The 20,164-nt window shown below is 45.6% G+C and overlaps 1 protein-coding gene across 1 annotated transcript in view; it reads left to right on the top strand.

The window, feature by feature from the left end:
* DPH5 (diphthamide biosynthesis 5) overlaps nucleotides 1-12,968 on the top strand; it is a 53,037-nt gene extending 40,069 nt beyond the window's left edge. The window contains exons 5-7 of the mRNA XM_088451305.1: nucleotides 1,342-1,381; nucleotides 2,989-3,092; nucleotides 12,292-12,968. Of these exons, the coding sequence (XP_088307431.1) occupies nucleotides 1,342-1,381; nucleotides 2,989-3,092; nucleotides 12,292-12,530 (383 nt within the window). The 3' untranslated portion in view covers nucleotides 12,531-12,968. The remainder of the gene's footprint in view (nucleotides 1-1,341; nucleotides 1,382-2,988; nucleotides 3,093-12,291) is intronic.
* The last annotated feature ends 7,196 nt before the right edge of the window (nucleotides 12,969-20,164 follow it).

Raw genomic sequence — 20,164 nt, 5'->3', positions numbered from 1 at the left:
GGAGGGCATTAATCAGAGAGGCAGCACAGAGACCAAAGGTAACCCTGAAGGAGCTGAAGAGTTCCACAGCAGAGACTGGTGTATCTGTGCATGTGACCACAGTAAGCCGTACACTCCATAGAGCTGGGCTTTATGGAAGAGTGGCCAGAAAAAAAGCCATTAGTGATAAAAATAAGAAGACACGATGTGAGTTTGCCAAAAGGCATGTGGGCGACTCTCCAAATGTATGGAGGAAGGTGCTCTGGTCAGATGAGACTAAAATTGTTATGCACGCTGAAGTTTTCTGTTCTGTTGTCTTAAATGTTGTTTGATTCACAATATAAAAAAAAAACACAACTTCACAGTTGTAGGCATGTTCTGTGAATGAAATGATGCACACCTCCAAATAATCCATTTTAATTCCAGGTTCTGAGTCAACAAAACATGAAAAATGTAAAGGGGTGGGAATACTTGTGCAAGGCACTGTAAATAGATAATGCTACAAAGCTATAAAATAACACACTTGCAGACTCTTCCTGAATGTCAGGTAGACCCCCTGAAATAGTGGTGATCTCCCGGATTTCCTGAAGAGTATAGCAATATCCCAGAGCCTGGACCAGCAGAACACAATGATGACACCATTACTCTCCGCCCACCATGGAGAAAACACTGGGGAGCAGTAAAAAGGAGGATGTGTGCTACAAGAAAATGGCTTTCCAGCACACATATACATAAACACCAGTGTGCCCACCAGTGTGTGACGAATTGCATGGCGTTACGGAACCCTTGTGGTACCGTATAAATAAAAGATAACCTGATAGAAGGGAGAGCGTTGCAGGGAGTAATGTAAGTAGAGTGTAGAGTAGAGTGTAGCATACTTGTAATGCATATCACATCTATGGTAAAGAATGTTTGTGGGTTCAAGGGCTAAAGAGCAGACTCACTGACCATATGTGCAGACTGTCTGTGACAGCTGTGTATGGTTTGCTGAACATTCTCATACAGCCTCTCACTACATTTGTACCTTACCTAAAATGCTGCTTTTAAAATAGGCAACTATGTTTCATCTGAATACATATTTATGGGAATGCACCTTTTCAATTCAGATTCACAAAGTGGTGTCAAAGTACCTGAGTGAATGGATAGGCTTCCTTCTAATCAGACATGGTTCAGCCTACAGCTGCTGCTTTACCTCCCAGGTGACACACCTATCACCTGAGGTCAGCAGGACATTTGTGGGACCTGCCTATGTTCCATTCTGTGTAAACCATGAGCTAGGAGCATGCACAGAAGGCTGATCTCCCATTTCTGCAGTGTAAATGAAAAGTGTTTGGTAACAGATGTTTTTCCCTCTTACTGCAGATATAAAGGTGAAGGAGCAGTCCATAGAGAACCTTATGAAGTGAGTGTACTTCTTTGTATAGCAGTAGTTGTCGGTGTACAGCAGTTCACATTCTACCATTGGACACGTTTTATTTATGTAAAAAGAAATGGAGTACTTTATACTATGTTGGACCACCAAAGCAGCGCATGCCTTAATCACTCACTAGGTTTTTAGTGACCTCTACTGGACTGTTTGGGGACAGCGCAGTGCTCCAAATATAGGGCCTGATTCAGAAACGGACGCAAGTGTCTGCTCGTTCGCTCCGAGCGATGTTTGCCCAACTGCGCATGCGTACGGATCATAATACGCATGCGCGAACCAGTCAGTGCGGCCGAAAATCGTTTGTTCGCTAAATTGCGAATGCCTGCTATTTTGAGTGACAGAATGAGGCGTTTGTGGGTGGTAACAAGGGAAGGTGCTTGAAAATGGGGAGTGGAGATCCGAACGCAGGCGTGCTTAAACGTCAAAACGGGAGTTTTATGGGTGTGCATAATTAATACAGCAGCGTCATTGACCACGTCACTGGGTTATTTTATAGCCAGAACTGCTCGCAAAATTGTGGTAGCAAAAACCAACCCCAAGAATAGCGAGCAGTTCATACCCTGGTCGATGTACTCAATTAATCTAATAAATAGCGGACATGACGTAGGATGCGAGCGGCCAGGGGGCGTAGTTTCCCAAAAAACGACCGCAAGTTTTGTACGCTCGTTCAGACCTAGAGGCGTGAACAGACCGCAAACAGCGAAACGGTTCATTTGAATAGCCACCCCTATTTTCTGGCCGAGCGAGCGCAAATAGCGTCCGGCTCTGAATCAGGCCCATAGTCAGTCACCTAGGATACAGTTGTGTATTGCATCCCTGCAACCATGAGACTGTTTTAATTGCTGTTGTAAACCGCTTGGAATCCTCCGCAATACCTTGATAGCTTAAATCATACATGACAGCAGATAACTTTTGGTTACTGCTCATAGTGATTGAAAACCACTGATGACCGTGAAGGCTTTCCATTATTTGGAATCAAAACACCATCTGGTTCACGTGGGGACTGTGTCACTATCTTGTGATCATAATGTAAGCAGAACTACATTCACATTTTTTGGGACACCGCATATGATTATATAAACAAAGAATATTTCACTCTGCAATATACCAGAGCAGTTAGATTAACACAGGTGTTATTAGACCCTAAACTATAATACAGTACGAAGAAGAGAAAATCTGTGCATCTGTATTGGAAGTATTGTTCCAACAAGGTTCTTTGAACAAATGACTCTGAGTAGGATGATTAGATTTTTCAAAAGATATCTTTATCCATGCAGGATTTCTTACCGCTTTGCACGTAATTATTATTGCTCTCCTCCTCTTCAATAATTACATGAAGTACCTATGCCACATTCCCATCAGTCCAGGAGAAGTCTCTCTACAGCAATGTTTCCCAACCACGGTCCTTAAGGGGCACTCTAACAGTCAAGGAAAGCTTATGAAAATGCACTGCTAAATAAACACAACATTCATTTGCTACATACACATGGTTCTCATTTATTTATATGTGTACAGTGCAATTATAGTTATGGCAATACAGGTTTAGAAAGATTTCATGATTTGCATTTGTTTTTCTTTCATAGGGGAAGGAAGGTTTTTGAACCACCTCGCTATATGACTGTGACCCAAGCAGCCGAGCAGCTTTTGCAGATTGTGCAGAACAGGAGGGAGCTGGGAGAGGAGCTGGGTGAGCATTAGCTGCGTCATGTGAAACCTTGAACCCTTGTACTTCCATATTCTGTAAATATTTATTTATTTGTTCTAAGGAAGTGTCTATGATCTCACTAGTTACTCCTGTGCAGGAAGTCGGGTCTAAGTAGCCGTACAGGAAACATTAACCAGTCCTGTCATGCAAGGTAATCCTAATAGAGCAATGCTGAATTGCACTTAATCCTGCGTCAGGCGCACCTCTGGGACTCCCATGTTCAGACGCCTGTTATAAAATCGTCATTAGCAACTAATTAACTCAATTCTAACGTTCTTAAAGTGATCAGTGACCTTCATTAGGATGTACAAAGAGAGAATATATGAAAAGCTGATTCACAAAACCACATTTATGAACCTTAAAGCAAGTAAAACAAAAAATACTACATTTTAAGAGGCGCAGTGTGCCTAAGAGGCCACCCTGGACAAACCTACGTATTTCTACTTCAGGGTCCATAGGGTATCCACAGGATACCTTGGAGTATAGGTGATGACGTCAGGCATCGGGCACCATAGAGTTAAGTTTTCAGTCCTCCCAGGATGCACTAGGGTCCCCCTCCTATACCCTGCCCCCGAGCCAAGGCATCTGAGTTTAGTTTGGTGCCCGGCCGGAGTAGGATGCACCTGTTGGAGTGGGGGCTAAGAAGAGCCCCTGAAGTTTTCTTCAAGCAGCTGTGGCTGCACATCTGGAAGTACAGCATGGACAGTCAGTCCTGACGTCCATGCTGTCTTCCCTACACCCCCGCCGGTACCAGAACGCCGGTATTGATCCGGGGATGCTGGTAGGCATCTGGGGTCACAGCTAGCGGTGAACCCAGATGTTCAGGACCATGGCCGGAATCAAGGGGGACAGCAAGGAAAGCAGCGGGGTCCCGCGGTGGGTCCCCGCTGATACATGGTCTACAGTCCCCAGGCAGGGGGCTCCCTGGGGACTGGCTGCAGCGTGGAGCCAGGTTCTAACCTGCACTTCCACTACCCCCCTGGGACAGCAGGACCGCAGCAGAGCTGCGGCGTCCCAGGGGTTAAATGCATGCCAGGGGAGCGCGCCTTCCCTGTCTCACAGCCGGCGCCTCCCCCGCTGCACACAGCCCTCTGTGCCACGCTGACTGGTCCTGTGTCAGTGCTCCTCCCCCAGGCCGGCTTCCTCTCTGCTCCTCGGTGGCCATCTTTGGAAAGAAGCATGGTGAGCGCTGCTGGATGCTGAAGAACGGTGGCATCGTGGTCTGGGTCCCCCAGCATACCTCTCCTCCGTTGGATTAAGGTCTGTGTATGCAGCGCTGTGTCCTACCAGGCTCTTAGTCTGTGTAGTTGAGGATCAGCGCTGATAGTGCAGGAATTGATTTCTTTGCATTGTATGTGACCTATGCTAGCGTCTGCTGCCTGTACTTTCATTTTCTATCTGTCAGCATTTAACTGTCCCTGTTCTTTCTGCTAAAGCCTTTGCGGTGCGGTGCTTGCAGGGTGGTCTCACACTATACTAACGAGTATCAGTGAGAGGGGTCACATACTTACCATTATGTCTGAAAGTGATTTTCCTCTCCAGCTTTTATGTACTTTATGCAAGGTACCTATAGCGGAGGGGGATGGCAGTGCGGAGGGACTATGTCGACGGTGTTATTCGTTGACGCGACCGATTACGGTCACGGCTCCGGTACAGGAGCTGCCCTGGGCTTGTTTTGCCAAAGCGCTTACAACCCTCGTGGGCCAGTTAGCTCCGCAGCCTGCCCTCACTCAGATGGGTTTGTCCCAGCAGTCAGTGGTGTCGTCACCCATGCAGGGTTTCCCAAGACAATTGATGGTACCTCACAGTCTCCCTACTTCCCCTCCTCAGGTCTCTCATGAGCCTGCATGGGTTAATTCGTTAACAAGCTCTGTACAGCAGTTGTCAGAAGTGTTGCAAGGGGAGTCTGTGATGCGGCCGGTGGCGTCTCTGTCTGCTCCTTATGAGGATGACGACGGGACGTCCGATGATGGGGAGATTCTGGATCTTTCTGACCAGGAAACTCCCCGCCCTAAAGAGTCGGACGCTAAGTCTAAGGTGTATATACCTGGCCTTATTCGTGCAGTCCGTACTGCTTTAGTTATTGAGGATGAGGAGCCTCCAGTATCAAAGTCCAAATACGCCTTTTTCAAAGATGTTAAAGGAGATACCACAGTGTTTCCTCTTTCGGGGCAATTAGTTGACCACCTAGAGGAAGCGTGGAAACAGCCAGGCAAACGATATCAGCCTCAAAGGCGTTTAGCAGTGGCGTATCCGTTTGTGGACAATTATTTTGCCAAGTGGGAATCCCCTCCTCAGGTGGATTCTCATGTGACACACCTTGTCCGTAGTGCCACATTACCCATGCCATCCATGTCCTCCCTTAAGGATGCTACGGACCGCAAGGTGGAGATCTGCCTGAAGTCCATCTGTTCCCTTGCGGGGGGGGGCTGCGCGGCCGGCTATGGCCATTTGCTAGGTTGCCCGAGCTATGGAGCGCTGGGCTGATACGTTGGAGGCGTCCTTCGATTCCGACTGTTCGGCTGAGCAGACAGAGTTGATCGGCAATCTCCGGGATTCGGACACTTATATCAACGAAGCGGCCTTGGATATTAGTACCCTGGCGTCTCGAATTTCTTCGGCAGCTATGGCTGCTCGTCGCACCTTGTGCTTGCGATCCTGGAAGGCGGACGCTGATTCCAAAAAGGGTTTGGAGGCGTTGCCTTTTAACGGAGAATTTCTCTTCGGTCCGGACCTCGATAAGATTGTAGCTACGCTGGCGGCAGCTAAATCAGCATGTCTCCCGTCGGCTACTGTTCCTTCTCGTTCAGATACTCCGTCCTTTCGGTCTTATAGGGCCCAGGGTAGGCCTAAGACAGTCCTTTCCCCGACAGGCTGGTCCCAAGAAATCGGCCAAGCACCGGAAACAGGCCTGGAGTACCAGACGTCCGGCCCCTAAGCCAGATGACAAGCCTGCGGCCTGACGGTCCGGGCCTCCCTTTGGGGGATCCCAAAGTGGGAGGCCGCCTGCTGCAGTTCGCCCGGTGTTGGTCGGTCACCACGACAGACATTTGGGTTCTTGAGGTGGTCTCGCACGGGTATGCCCTCTCCTTCCGGCACAGACCCCCGGCTCGATTCTTCACCACGGGTCTACCATCAGACCGGAACAAAGCCATGGAGCTGCGGAAGGTCTTGCACACTATGCTCCAGGCTGGAGTTATAGTGCCTGTTCCATTCTCCCAGAGGGGCCAGGGTTTCTATTCCAATCTCTTTTTGGTGCAGAAACCCAATGGGTCGTTTCGTCCGATTCTCAACCTCAAAGCTCTCAACAAGTCTTTGCGGGTACCGAAGTTTCGGATGGAGACCCTACGGTCCATCATTCTGGCGCTGGAACCTGGGGAGTACATGGTGTCATTGGACATACAGGATGCTTACCTGCATGTCCCTATTCTTTTGCGCCATCAGCAGTTCCTCAGGTTTGCAATCCGCAGCGACCACTTTCAGTTCCGGGCGTTCCCTTTTGGCCTGGCGACAGCACCACGTGTTTTCACCAAGGTGATGGCGGTCATGGGGGCTTCCCTGGGGGCTGCAGGGAGTCCGCATGTTGCCGTACTTGGACGACCTTCTCTTAGTGGCAGGATCTCCGGAGCTCCTTCTGCGCCACTTGGACCTGACCATTGCGCTACTACAACGGCACGACTGGTTGATAAACTGGCAGAAGTCCACCCTGATCCCGTCTCAGCGAATTCTGCACCTTAGAGCCTTATTGGACTCGGGACAGCAAAGGATCTTTGTGACGGGGGAAAAGATCTCTGCCTTACAGTCGAGGGTGCGCAGTTGTCTGCAGAGCCGCCGGGTGTCTCTTCACTCGGCGATGAGGTTACTGGGCTCCATGGTGTCGGTATTCGACATGGTGGAATATGCCCAGTTTCACTCCAGACCTCTGCAGCACCTGATCCTGTCCATGGAATGGACTGCCTCAGTCTCTAAAATCTCAGACAATAGTGCTCACTCCAGAGCTTCGCCTGTCCCTTGCCTGGTGGTTGCAGACGACCCATCTCAACAAGGGTCGTCCGTTCTGGGTGGCGAATTGGGTCCTGTTGACAACGGACGCCAGTCTTCGGGGTTGGGGAGCAGTTTTGGGTCCACACTTGTTCCAGGGCAGGTGGACTCCAGCAGAAGCGGAGCTTCCAATAAACATCTTGGAACTCCAAGCGGTTTTCAATGCTCTCCAGCAGGCACATCGGGTTCTACAAGGTCACCCAGTGCAGGTCCAATCGGACAACTCTACCACCGTGGCCTACATAAACCAGCAAGGAGGAACCCGAAGTCGGGCGGCTCTCGTAGAGTTGTCTCGGATCCTGGTATGGGCGGAGCGCAATCTTCCGGCCATATCAGCCGTCTTCATCCCGGGGAGTGCTAAACTGGGAGGCGGACTTTCTCAGTCGCCAGGACGTTCATCCGGGGGAATGGTCCCTGCACCCGGACGTTTTTCAACTGCTGGTGGACAGGTGGGGTCTTCCAGAGATCGACCTCATGGCGTCCCAGCACAACAACAAGTTGCCGGTGTACGGGTCTAGCACAAGAGACGAAGAGGCGTCTCTGGTGGATGCTCTGTCCGTCCGGTGGACGTTCCGGTCTGCTTATCTCTTTCCTCCGGTTTCCCTTCTTCCACGGGTAATCCGGAAATTCAAACAGGAAGGAGGGACGCTCCTGTTGATATCTCCCGCATGGCCCAGACGGCACTGGTTCTCAGATCTTCAGGGTCTGTCCGTAGACAGTCCTCTGTGGTTACCGCTCCGACCGGACCTTCTGTCGCGGGGTCCTTGTCTTCACCCGGACCTGACTCGGCTGTCTTTGACGGCGTGGCTGTTGAGACGGCCATGTTAAGGTCCAGGGGGTTTTCCAGCTCTGTCGTGCGTACCATGCTCAGAGCTCGGAAACTGTCTTCCGTGAGAATATACCATCGTGTGTGGCCTACGTTCTTCCAGTGGTGTCGACCAAGAGGTTATGCACCGCGGGAGTTTCGTCTGTCTCGGGTTCTCTCCTTTCTACAAGTGGGACTAGACCATGGGCTTCGCCTTGCTTCTATGAAGGTGCAGGTTTCGGCCCTGTCTGTCTGGTTTCATCGTAGGATTGCTACAATCCCTGATGTGCGCACCTTTATGCATGGTGTCTTGCGCATTCAGCCGCCATTTGTTCCACCTGTGGCGCTTTGGGATTTGGCTGTGGTCCTGAGGGCTCTCCAGGGACCACCGTTTGAACCATTGGGCTCAGTGGATCTTAAATGGCTAACAGCTAAGACTGTTTTCCTTCTGGCCATTGCTTTGGCCAGACGTGTTTCTGATTTAGGGGCTCTCTCTTGTAGACCCCCCTTTCTTGATTTTTCATGGGAACAGGGCAGTGCTACGCACTCGTCCTGAATTTCTTCCCAAAGTTGTTTCCCAGTTTCATGTTAACGAGGAAATCGTTGTTCCTGCCTTTAACTCACCTGGCCTTTCCGTGGGTGAGGCCTCTTTGGATGTTGTGCGGGCCTTAAGGACTTATGTTGACCGCACTTCTTCGTTTAGGAAGTCGGACACCTTGTTTGTCCTCTATGGCTTCCGTAAAAAGGGTTGGCCTGCTTCAAAGCAAACTTTGGCAGCCTGGATCCGTATGGCAATTTCTGAAGCTTATCTTCATGAAAGCCTGCCGGTTCCTCCTTCTGTGAAGGCTCATTCCACTAGGTCTGTGGGTCCTTCGTGGGCAGCTCGACGTGGTGCCTCTGCAGTCCAGATCTGCAAGGCTGCTACGTGGTCCTCTGTCCATACCTTCGTGAGGTATTACAGGTTTGACACCTTCGCCTCTCAGGATGCTTCCTTCTCCTTTCAGCACAGGAGCGTCCCCACCCTTAAAGGATACTGCTTTGGGACATCCCCAAGGTATTCTGTGGATACCCTATGGACCCTGAAGTAGAAAATATGAGATATGGTAAGAACTTGTTATCTCTATTTCTACGAAGTCCATAGGGTTCCACAGGACTCCCGCCCTGTCGCACCTGTGCTGCAGATGGGCTTTACTCTGGTCACCGTTTTTTCCGTCCCCCTCTGGTGAGAATGTGATTCTTGTGTGTGTCCAGATCTTTTTTCTCTCTCTTCCTTCTCTTCCTCCGGCCTATGGCTTGGTAAATAACTGAGATGCCTTGGCTCGGGGGCGGGGTATAGGAGGGGGACCCTAGTGCATCCTGGGAGGACTGAAAGCTTAAGTCTATGGTGCCCGATGCCTGACGTCATCACCTATACCCCAAGGTATCCTGTGGAACCCTATGGACTTTGTAGAAATAGAGATAACAAAGGTAAGTTCTTACCATATCTCATATTTTCCGCAAAATACCCACAGCCTTTGTAATTTTCATTCATAAAATGAGCAAAATACACAAAATTGTGAGAAAATAAAAAGAAATACGTACCTTCAAAAGTCGGACGAGTTCGGGCACAATGAGCCCGAGAGTCCAGGAAGGTCACTACAGCACTCCACGCAGGCGGAGGGAAAACTGACTAGGGGGGGTTTCAAACAGCACCTAGAGATAGGAAGGTACTAGGAGGGGCAGGCCTCTGTGCACCCTTGCGTCAGAGAGGTGAGGGAGAACAGCTTTGTGGCGCCTGTCAGGCCAGCTGCGCCTGACGCAGGGTTAATAGTATCTACTGTGTTTACTTGCAATTAAATCCAGTTTGTATTGGATTTACTAGTGCTAAATGCAGAGGAAACCTAATGGAATGTCCATCTTAGCCTTCTGTTCTCCCTATGTAAGGCCCATGCGATCAAAGCTAAATTATTATTTAAGTGTCAACATATTCTAATATACTACCAAAATAAATGTACATTTTGCTTTGAGTAAGGAATTCCTGGTTGAAAAACAAGAATATGTATTTAATAATTGAATAAGAGGTTAAGCAGTCCTGTTTGTGGATTGCTACTTGCCATACATTGTAATATAATATTCTGCACATGCATGTTTTGTAATGCATGGTGATATCACAGACCACCTCAAAGCCCTCTGCTTTTAAGCTTTTGCTACAATATTAAGCATTGCCACATCCTGCATTCCTGTAGCTCAGGGACACACCCAGGTCTTCAAGAATAGTCTTAACAGACAGGATGAACTTCCTCCACCCTTATGTTCTATTTCATTTTTTTTTAGTTTAGTCTGGCAGAGGTTGAATAGAAGAATATTTATTTGGTAGTGAAGGCAAATGTACTTCATCATTCTCTGTACCCAGGGGCGTTTTAAGAGAGGATGGGGCCCGTGTGCAGCCTCCGTTTGGGCCCCCTCCTCTCTGTCGGCTGTTCAGCGCGGCACTGGGTGTTGTAGATTCTGGCTTCATGCCAGAATCTACAGCGCATGCGCGGGTCTCCGGGAAAATGGCGCCCGCGCTTTCCCGGGAACAGATTTTCTGCACATGCGCAGATCACTGGGAAAATGGTCACCGCCATTTTCCCAGTGAGTGTTTACTGCTCTGCAGTGCCGTTCCGGCGCTGCGGAGCAGCACTTCGGGAATCGGCGGAGAGGTAAGTATGATTACCTGTGGGTGCAGGGTGTGCGGTGTTGGCCCCCCTGGACCCAGGGGCCCGTGTGCACCGCACACCTTGCACCCATTGTAAAGACGCCTATGTCTGTACCACTCCCCATATAATGCGCTGGTGACTGGCTTTCTCAAGACCACAGAGATTGTGGTCCAGCTAATCATTTGAATGCAACAAAAAATCCAGATTTGTGTGTTGGGTATTAAATGCCGAAGAGGAACTAAAAACAAACCTTAAAATCACTCATTCATTGAATTATGTAAAAAATGCTAAAGGAGAAATACACACTGATTTCCATGTTCTATGCTCACTGAGAATAGTCAGGAAGACCTCTTCTGAGGCGAGTGGCTCTGTGCTACTTGAATTCTAATTTCAAGCTGAAATTTCCACTCAAGGTATTACAGTATATCCCAAATTATATTAGAACAGAGAAGTTTACGTAACTAGAGTCCGGTGTTCATGCTATTGTGCAGGTCCCCCTAGCAGCATGTGTCCTGTATGAAAAAGATTAGAGTGGTAGGAGGGTCCTCCAATATCTGCCACACTCTCCTTGCTGCTACCTAAATGATATATAGTGATGTTAGATAAATGAGGAACACAAAAGTCTGCTGTGTTAGCCAGTGACTTGTAATGTGGGCCATGCATTCACAGAGCTATGGTAGTATTCAGACCGTAGCCTGTAACTTATTTTCTTTTTTAAAGAGACATCTTGTAGTATACAAGCAATATAGTTCAACCAGTACTTTAACCTATTAAAAATGTTTATTTTTCTTAATTTCTTCCTTGATATTATATCAGTCCATCTAAATAAAAATAATATTCAGAGATGCATGCAATGCCCGACTCTGCTGCGATCCCGTACGCAGAGGACTTGCCGTATGCAGTGGACCACCGTCTTGTGCACAGACGCTCACTGTCCGCGTCTCACATCCGCCCCTTACATACAAAAGTGGGAACATCGGTAGCACATTGAACCTCTGAGCACGCCTATGCTGTCTCAGAATGAGCGCCTCGCCTAAGGTGCCGGGGCCTCTGCAGCTGCCTACAAATTCATAGAGGCTCGCTAGGGCGCGCCCAGAAAACTGTCCCGACATGCTTGTGTTTTTCTAACCAATTCCCCCCCCCATATTACCATCGTATAAACACAATTACCTGTCACTCACTTTGCAAAACTTCGTCTCGGCGACCAACGTCTCTGATTCATCGCCGAAAGTGCGCAGTACAACTTTGTCGCATGCACAGTAGCAATATGTTGCTACACTGAGTCCAACATAATCATCGTGTGCGTCTCTCAATCAAGCCCATTGTGACAATTAGAGCCATGAAATGCTGTTACATGAGCATGTAATGTGTGGTTATTAACTTCAGTCTCTTCACCCATTGATGAATGGAGCACAAACATACCTTGGGGTGCCGATTATTTATCCTTATGCACTTATGTTACATGAAATGGAAAACAGATCAGGGATGTGGCATTCATTACACCTATCCTTTTACCTTCCATGGCAAATCACCTGTCTCCTAAAGTTTGTGCACATAAGCAACGTTACTATGAAACTCATTCCATTTCCTTTGTAATATATTTTTGCTACATGCAAAATACTTTGTGTATTAAACCTGAATTCCTGTATATCCCCAGCTCTAACTGAGAACACCATCTGCGTGGGACTGGCTCGAGTGGGGGCATCTGACCAGTATATAGCAGCGGGCACTTTGCAGCAACTCAGCTCGGTTGAGTTTGGTGGTCCTCTTCATTCATTGGTGATAAGCGGCTGCATGCATCCCCTGGAACTGGACATGCTTAGACTGTTTGCTGTGGAGCCCTCTAGTTTTGATCAGATAAATGTAGAGGACAGCTCAACATATCTGTCATCATAGACATGGTTTGAGAACAATTAATGCATCACTACTTAAGCAGCAGCTACCCTGTCTGACAGCAAACAGTGCTTGTATGTGTTCCATTGTGCTTCTGTGTCCTTCTCACTTAATGGTATAGCTGTATACTAATGTAAGATGGTGGGCCTGAACATTTATCCTTTTTGTGGACCAAGCTTTCCAAGCAGCTGACAAGGCACTGTGCATATTGGCAAGGATGCTGTCAATGGTTCTAGTTACCTACTGCATTTTAAAAGAATTTGGTGCATCCATAATATATGCTCAGGCACTTTAATATAGATCAGTTTCATCTGGTTCAGACCTCACATCCCTCTTGATACATATTTATTGGAAACCACAGGGATTTTCCATGAAAGCTTGATCTTATTTTGAAGTGAATGCCTAAAATGAATAAAGCAATCGCATTTTCAAATAAATACATTTTGGTGGTTGTTTCTCTTTTAATTTCGCTTTCCTTATATCTTTGATCTTTTCAATATATTTATAAATCTAGAAATTAAGGGAAAAAAATTATTAAAATTACATTAAGTGTTTCTTTTTTTAAGGATTCTTTTTAGGCTAAGGCCTGTATCAATTTGAAGCGCAGAGTCCGGATCCGCGTTAAGTTACCGCCGATGACGTCATTATCGCCTGTTTTGGTTTTACCCCGTATTCAATTTGGCGGAAAGTCAATGCAATGTAATAGGCGGTAAAGTATCGCCTATGAATGGCAGGCGGAAAAAAGTGCAGAATTGGGGTTTTGGGGTGAAACGTTGCGGGAACCCCCCTGCAGCCTTCAGACAGTCCCCCAAAGGTAATCTATGTAAAAAAAAAAAAAAACTTAAGGACACCCCAAAAATTTACTTTGAAAAAGGGAGCAAAAAAAAAAATGTTGGGGTACAAACTTAAAAACTAGTGAACTTGAATCTGGGAGGGGTCCCCAAGTATGCCCCAAGTGTTTTTTTGATTGCAGGTGTTTGCGGCAGGTGGATTTTTCTAGATTTTTTTCAACTTCACTTTTTCAGCTTTAAATATGTTGACCCCCATTTTCAAGTACACAAAATTTGCTGGGATAACTTATTTTCTGGAAAAAATACTCGTAAATACTATTCTGAATCAGGTATAGAAAAACGCTATTTAGCAGCTATTGAGCCCTTTTAAAAACACCAAATACCTTCAGCAAGCCAAATCGGGGGGTACCATAGCTAACCCCCATGTCAGAGCATCTTTTGGGGGGTCGCAGGCTGATTTACTCAAAACTGACAGTACTTTCCGCTTGTTAAAGTATCGCCAGGTCCCGTTTACGCGTACTTTCAAATCGAATATGGGGTAAAGCATGCACGTGCGCGATACTTTTCCGCCTCCAAAACAGGCGAAGTGGGTGTCAAGTCCAGGCCGCGTAACTTAACGCGGCTCGGCTCAAATTGAATTGGCTCTTAAATGTTTTACTTTGTACCTGGCAAGTGTGAATAAATATCCGCTTTCCAAGAAAAAGGGTGAACTGAGTACTCTTTTGCCATCAATTCAAGCAAACTATTTACAATCAATGCACATTGAGGGATATTTATGAAGGATGAACAGTGCACTTTAACCCACAGCAACCAAATGCTGAGTTTCATTTTTGTAGTACAGCAACTAAAGGTAGACAACACTGCATTTTCTCTCCATAGGTTTTTGACTTGTGATCGGGTCCTGCGATCACAGTCGAAGTGCCCCCTGACCCACAGCCTGATTCACAGGCTGCAGCTGTTTAGGGGCGATGGTGATAGGAAACAGTGTCTACAAATGCTGTACCCTGATCGCAGATGCATTCAGGAGGTGTCTGTTTCCTACAGACACCTCCTGCTACATTAGCGTATTAGTTAGATGGTATTGCAATACCGTTTACATCAGAATTGGGCCCTTTGATCGGCTGCAGTCACAACCATCGGAAGCACCATCAGGACTTGCACCAGCCCCATGCTAGGTGCAGAATCGCCTTCAGAAAATTGCTTCTAATGTGCACAAATAAGCGCCAAGTCTACAACCACTCCTGCAAGGACTAAGAGGCCCACTTTCAGCGTCAGGAGATGCAGTAAGTAGGGGGTGCTGTGTCAATGGGCTCCCATTATAAAATCACTTTCCATTGGCAGTAGAACCCCCTCCCCGTAGTCATAAATTCTACTAACGGTACCCAACACATCCCCATAGTAGTAAAATAATTACTGTTTTTTAAGCCAGCCACCACCCTCCTGTAAAAAGCCCCTGGATTTTTTTGCACCCTCCCTCCTCCACTCTGGTGACTGTCATTTTTAAAATTATTTTACCCCCCACCCCCAGCGTCATCTTGCTTAATTTTGCCCCACCTCCCCCACATGCAGATCACCCCTGGGGTATAACACCTTCTCCCCCACATGCAGGGCGCAGCGGAATGTGTGTCAGTGGGGACTGATGATCAGGGGTGCGATTGCATCGGTTACAGCCTGCCACATCACTGCAAGGTGGTCCGAGGAGCCAGAGAAGATCTGCTGGAGGATACAGCGGGGCCGTGCGGTACAGTCACATCCCATGCGACCACACCAGTTAAGTGGTTAATGCTGCTATTGCAGTATTGTTGTTTATTTTATGGTAAATACATTATATCCGAGCTGTTCCTGAAATACATCTGCACTTACACAGCTGTGGTTAGTGACATAGTTGCTGTGATTGTGACATCCTCATGCAATGTGCTTTTTTTTGATGGTCACAGCATATGTTTTTGTTATATTACAAAGGGAGAGAGTGCTCATATTCATTTTAGGTATATTACGCACAATAAGACTTTCTGCTAGTCTCCAAACATTCAAGCATTCCCTGAAAACTCACCTCTTCAGACAAGCTTATTAGATTCCAGAACCGCCCACATAACCTTCATAGCTTCCCTATCTAACTCCCTTCTTACAGTATACACATCACATATTTCTTTCTTCAATTTCACAGCCTCCTAACACTAGTCCAACTTTCCTGTGTGACTGGATCATACAGCTCACCACTAACCTCTGCAAACTGGCTGGACCAATTTGCAATAAGTAGCACCTATCCTTGTGTATCAACACCTATATCCCTATAGAGTGTAAGCTTGCGAGCAGGGCCTTTTTAACTTTGTCTGTTACTACCCATTTTTGTTCTATTAATGTTTCCATTGTAAAGCGCAACGGAATATGCTGCGCTGTATAAGATACTTAATAAATATTAAATAGCAGCACAGTTAAGAATGGCAATACCACAAGCACAAAATAAAATTTGTAGATAATAAAAATAATAAATAAAAATGTAAATATAAAAATAAAGTGAATTAAATCAATCGGGACTAAGCCAAGCCGCAATTAAGAACGCATAGGGCTCACTAGTGCAAACTGTTTCACTCTCACACCATTAATATTTAAGCTTTCACAGGTGTGTGTTGGAGTGCAGATATCATGCAGTGCTCCAAGGATTAACTTTCCCTATTTTACCCTATTTTCATCTTCTCTGCTGTTTTACCTCTCCTCGGTCCGTCCTTTAGGTGGTAAATCGGTCACAAATGCATTGGGACTGGCGGTTCGTTGAGAAATTCTGCCCGAGGAGATCAATGACCTGGCCGTCTGACCTGGTGAATGCTGGGAAGGTCGGGTGGTTAGCGTGCTGCTTGCAACACATTTGAAAAAGTGTTGTCTGTTTCAAGGAAGCTTGTAATTCTTAGTATCCTTGTATAAATAGCCTGTCTATTTATACAACACTTGTTGAAACGCGTTGGTGCCAGCATGACATGCGAATGGTTGCGCACACGCATATCATTACCTTTACAAGAATCAGGAACTTTCCAATAGCCAGACTAACTTTATTATGGATAGCATTGAGTTCACATAATTACTTTGGTATGGTGGCGACTATTACAAGCAGTTAACAAGGACGGCGATGGGCAGTTGCTTTGCACCAAGTTATGCAAATTGGTTTGTAGCTAAATGGGAAGAAAATAAAATTTGGAGTAACAATCCATACATACACAGACTTGTGTTATGGGTCCTCTAAGTAGATGATGTGCTTTGTATTTGGGATGGCAGTGAGGAAGAACTCAAACAAGTTTTATGCCACATCAATTGTAACTAACTTAATTTGGAATTCACCTCGACGTACAGCAAGGAAAGAATCAACTTCCTAGATTTGAATATATACATTGAGCAAGACCAGATGGAAACCTTCATTAAAATAGTGGAGTGCAATAATTATATCCTGGCATCAAGCAACCACCATCCTGAGTGGAGTAATAATATTCCGCGTGGACAGTTCCAAAGACTTAAGAGGTACTGTTCCAAGGAGGCAACGTTTGAGAAACCATCAAGTACCCTGAACAGCGTCTTCTGGAAAGACACTATAATGAGAAAAAACTGGATGAAAGTATGGGCAAAGTAAGAAATAGAAAAATAGAAGATGTAATGCAATGCAATGACACAAAAAAGAATGAAACTTACGAAATTGTTTTCATCACACAATATAACAGCTACACAAGAGGACTGGAAAACATTTTGAAAAAAATATTTGGATATGCTTAAACTAGACCCGCTGGTAGGAAAATTCATCCCAAGAAAACCAGTGATCTTGTATAAAATACAATTTGAAATAAGGAGTTATCTAGTTTATAACACTGAAGGTGTGATATACATGCTGGAATGCCTTTGTGGCCTACAATATGTAGGCTACACAAAAAGGAAATTAAAAATAAGAATCAATGAACACATTCTGAGTATTAAAAAAGGTCTTAAAACACAGTGTATCTAACCATTTTGCCATTCATCATGGAAGAAATCCCACAGGCTTAAAATTTCCAGCTATACAAAAAGAACCAGACAGGAGAGGTTGAAGACCGTCCTGCTAGACTGTGTTTTGTTTTGTTTTTAAATTGAGTATTTTTTATTGGAATTTGCATAATACCACCACCCAATAACAAGCAAGAACAATAACATAAAACAATACAGATAAATCGACATAACAATTAAGTAGACAAATAATAATGTGATACATATTTGGGCAATACATATATACTCCTAAGTTAACAGTATACTAAAAAATATCGTCCCAACTATATAAAGATATTACACATCAGAACTAATTTGCTATGGCTCAGTCCTAAGTACAAAAATATGCTAGCAATATAACACAATTAGGACATCTATTCCACAATAATGTTAAACTTATCACACACTGATCAAATCCACCTTATCTTATTAATTAACAATTCAATATCAATAACAAAACAAAAAAAGAGAAAATGAAAAAATTGAGATGAAAGAGAGAAGAGAAGCTTCTCCCGTGCCTGCACCTATACCATATAGAAGTAAACAATATTTAGGCATTCCATATCAGGGAGAGCGTACGTGGACTCCATCTATGGCCAAATTTGAACTCTGCCTTTCGAGTTAGATAAAGGTATTTCTCCTGCCGAACAGTGGTACGGACCAATGCAAGCCAAGCACAAAAGTCCGGACCCTGAGAGGCCAACCAAGTGCGAGCATTACTAACCTTAGCCAGAGTACACATATTAATGATGTACTGCCTAGCATATTTATCAAGAATGGTATCCTCCAAGACTCCCAAACAACATACCATCGGAGTAAGAAGAGGGGCATGAATTCCAGTGGTGGAAAGAACATGTATAACCTTACCCCAAAATGTCTGTACTGAGGGGAAATCCCAGCGTAAGTGCCAAAAAGTACCAACTGCCTTCTTCTGACACTTTGGGCAAACATTAGAAGCAAGGCCACCAAATTTCGCTAACCTAATTGGAGTTAAATAAACTCTATGTAAAATATATAGCTGAATCTGTTGATATCTTACAGAGGCAGTGGAGGTGCGGGGAATACGCAGAGCCATATCCCAGTCACTATCAGTTATTGATCCCACGTCCCCTTCCCATTTTTCTTTAAGATTAGATAACTTGGATTTGTGGTGAAAGGACGAAAGGTATGAGTAAATAAACGACAAAGACCTACGGGGACCCAATGAAATAAGTACTGTCTTAATGGGAAAGGACTGAATGTCAGGAGGACCAGCTCTAAACTGAACACTGAGGGCATGCCTACATTGCAGAAATCTGTAAAAATATGCTCTAGATAGAGAAAACTCCTCCTGCAGTTGAGTAAAGGATTTAAGTATAGAACCGACATATAACTGTCCTAGAGAGTGAATACACTTGGTGCCTCACACTTGTCTAGTTTGAAGTTCTCTCAATTCAGGCAGTGCCCTAGAATTCCACAAAGGTATATCAGGATCCAGTCCAGTAGATTGCGTGATAACAAGGGCTGCCTGCCAAATCTTAACGCCCTGTATTAGTAACTGGGGAAGGGATCTATTAACTCTATCACTCAACAAGGCCTGTAGGGGCGTGTGACCAAGGGAAGCCTGAGACACCAGCAATGAGTGTAGAGCAGTGGGAGAAGTATCCTGAAGCCATTCCCTCATGAGAGAGTTGTGCCGCATAATAGTATAGACGAAAATTAGGGAGCGACAATCCTCCAGCAGATTTAGGGCTCGTCAATATTCTGAATCTAACGCGAGGTCGTCTATTCGCCCATATCAGAGAAGATAGCATACTGTCCAATATACGAAATACTGAGGCAGGGATAAACACTGGGGACTGCTGAAATATATATAATAGTTTAGGTTGTACTATCATCTTTATCAGGTTGATCCTGCCTGTAACCGTGAGGGGCAATTTAATCTAAGATTTAATTTTGTCTTTTAAGTATTCAAATAGGGAGCCCAGGTTAAGCCTTATATAGTCATGCGGGGAGTTTGTAATGTAAATTCCCAAATATTTAAACTGGGATACCCATCGCAGAGGGAGAGAAATGGGAGAAGGTTAAGAGGGAGGATAAAGGATTTATTCCAATTCATTTTTAACCCAGAGTAATCGCCAAATAAATTAATAACTTGAAGAGCTACAGGCATAGCCACTATATAATTAGTTAAAAATAAGAGTAAATCGTCGGCATATAGAGCCATAGTGTCTATTGTGGTGTCTAATTGCAGGCCCACAATCTGAGGGTGTGACCTCAAGGCACAAGCAAGAGGCTCAATTGCAAACAAAGGGCCGGGGATAGTGGGCAGCCCTGTCTCGTACCCCTTTCTAATAAAAAGGGTGAAGAAAGAAATCCATTTACAGAGATCCTAGCCACAGGCCTATAGTATAATAGCTGAACCCACCGTACGTATACAGGGCCAAAACCCATACATTTCATGACCTTCCAAAGGAACGACCACTCCACAGAATCAAAAGCCTTAGCTGCGTCCAAAGACACAATGACTGAGGAGGACTCGTCCCCATGGGAGGCCTGAACATGAGTAAACATGTCTCACATTAATAGAAGTGGACTTGTCCGGCATAAAGCCTGTCTGATCCGAGTGGACCACAGAGGTGACAACCTGATTGAGTCTTAAAGACAGAATTTTGGCCAGGATTTTCACAACCGACGGTATTAAAGAAATAGGATGGTACGAGTCCGTGAGTTTGGGGTCTTTGTCAGGTTTTAATAATACAATGGTTAGTGCTTCTGACATAGATGGTGGGAGGGTATTCATTTCAAACAATTCATTATATAGCTCTAATAGTTTAGGGACAAATACATTGGCATGCTTTTTAT

This window comes from Taudactylus pleione, unplaced genomic scaffold (assembly GCF_031769625.1).
Source record: "Taudactylus pleione unplaced genomic scaffold, aTauple2 ptg000546l, whole genome shotgun sequence".
In the NCBI taxonomy this organism is placed as follows: domain Eukaryota; kingdom Metazoa; phylum Chordata; class Amphibia; order Anura; family Myobatrachidae; genus Taudactylus; species Taudactylus pleione.
Note: the sequence above shows the minus strand (reverse complement) of the source record. Positions and strands in the feature narration are given on the sequence as shown.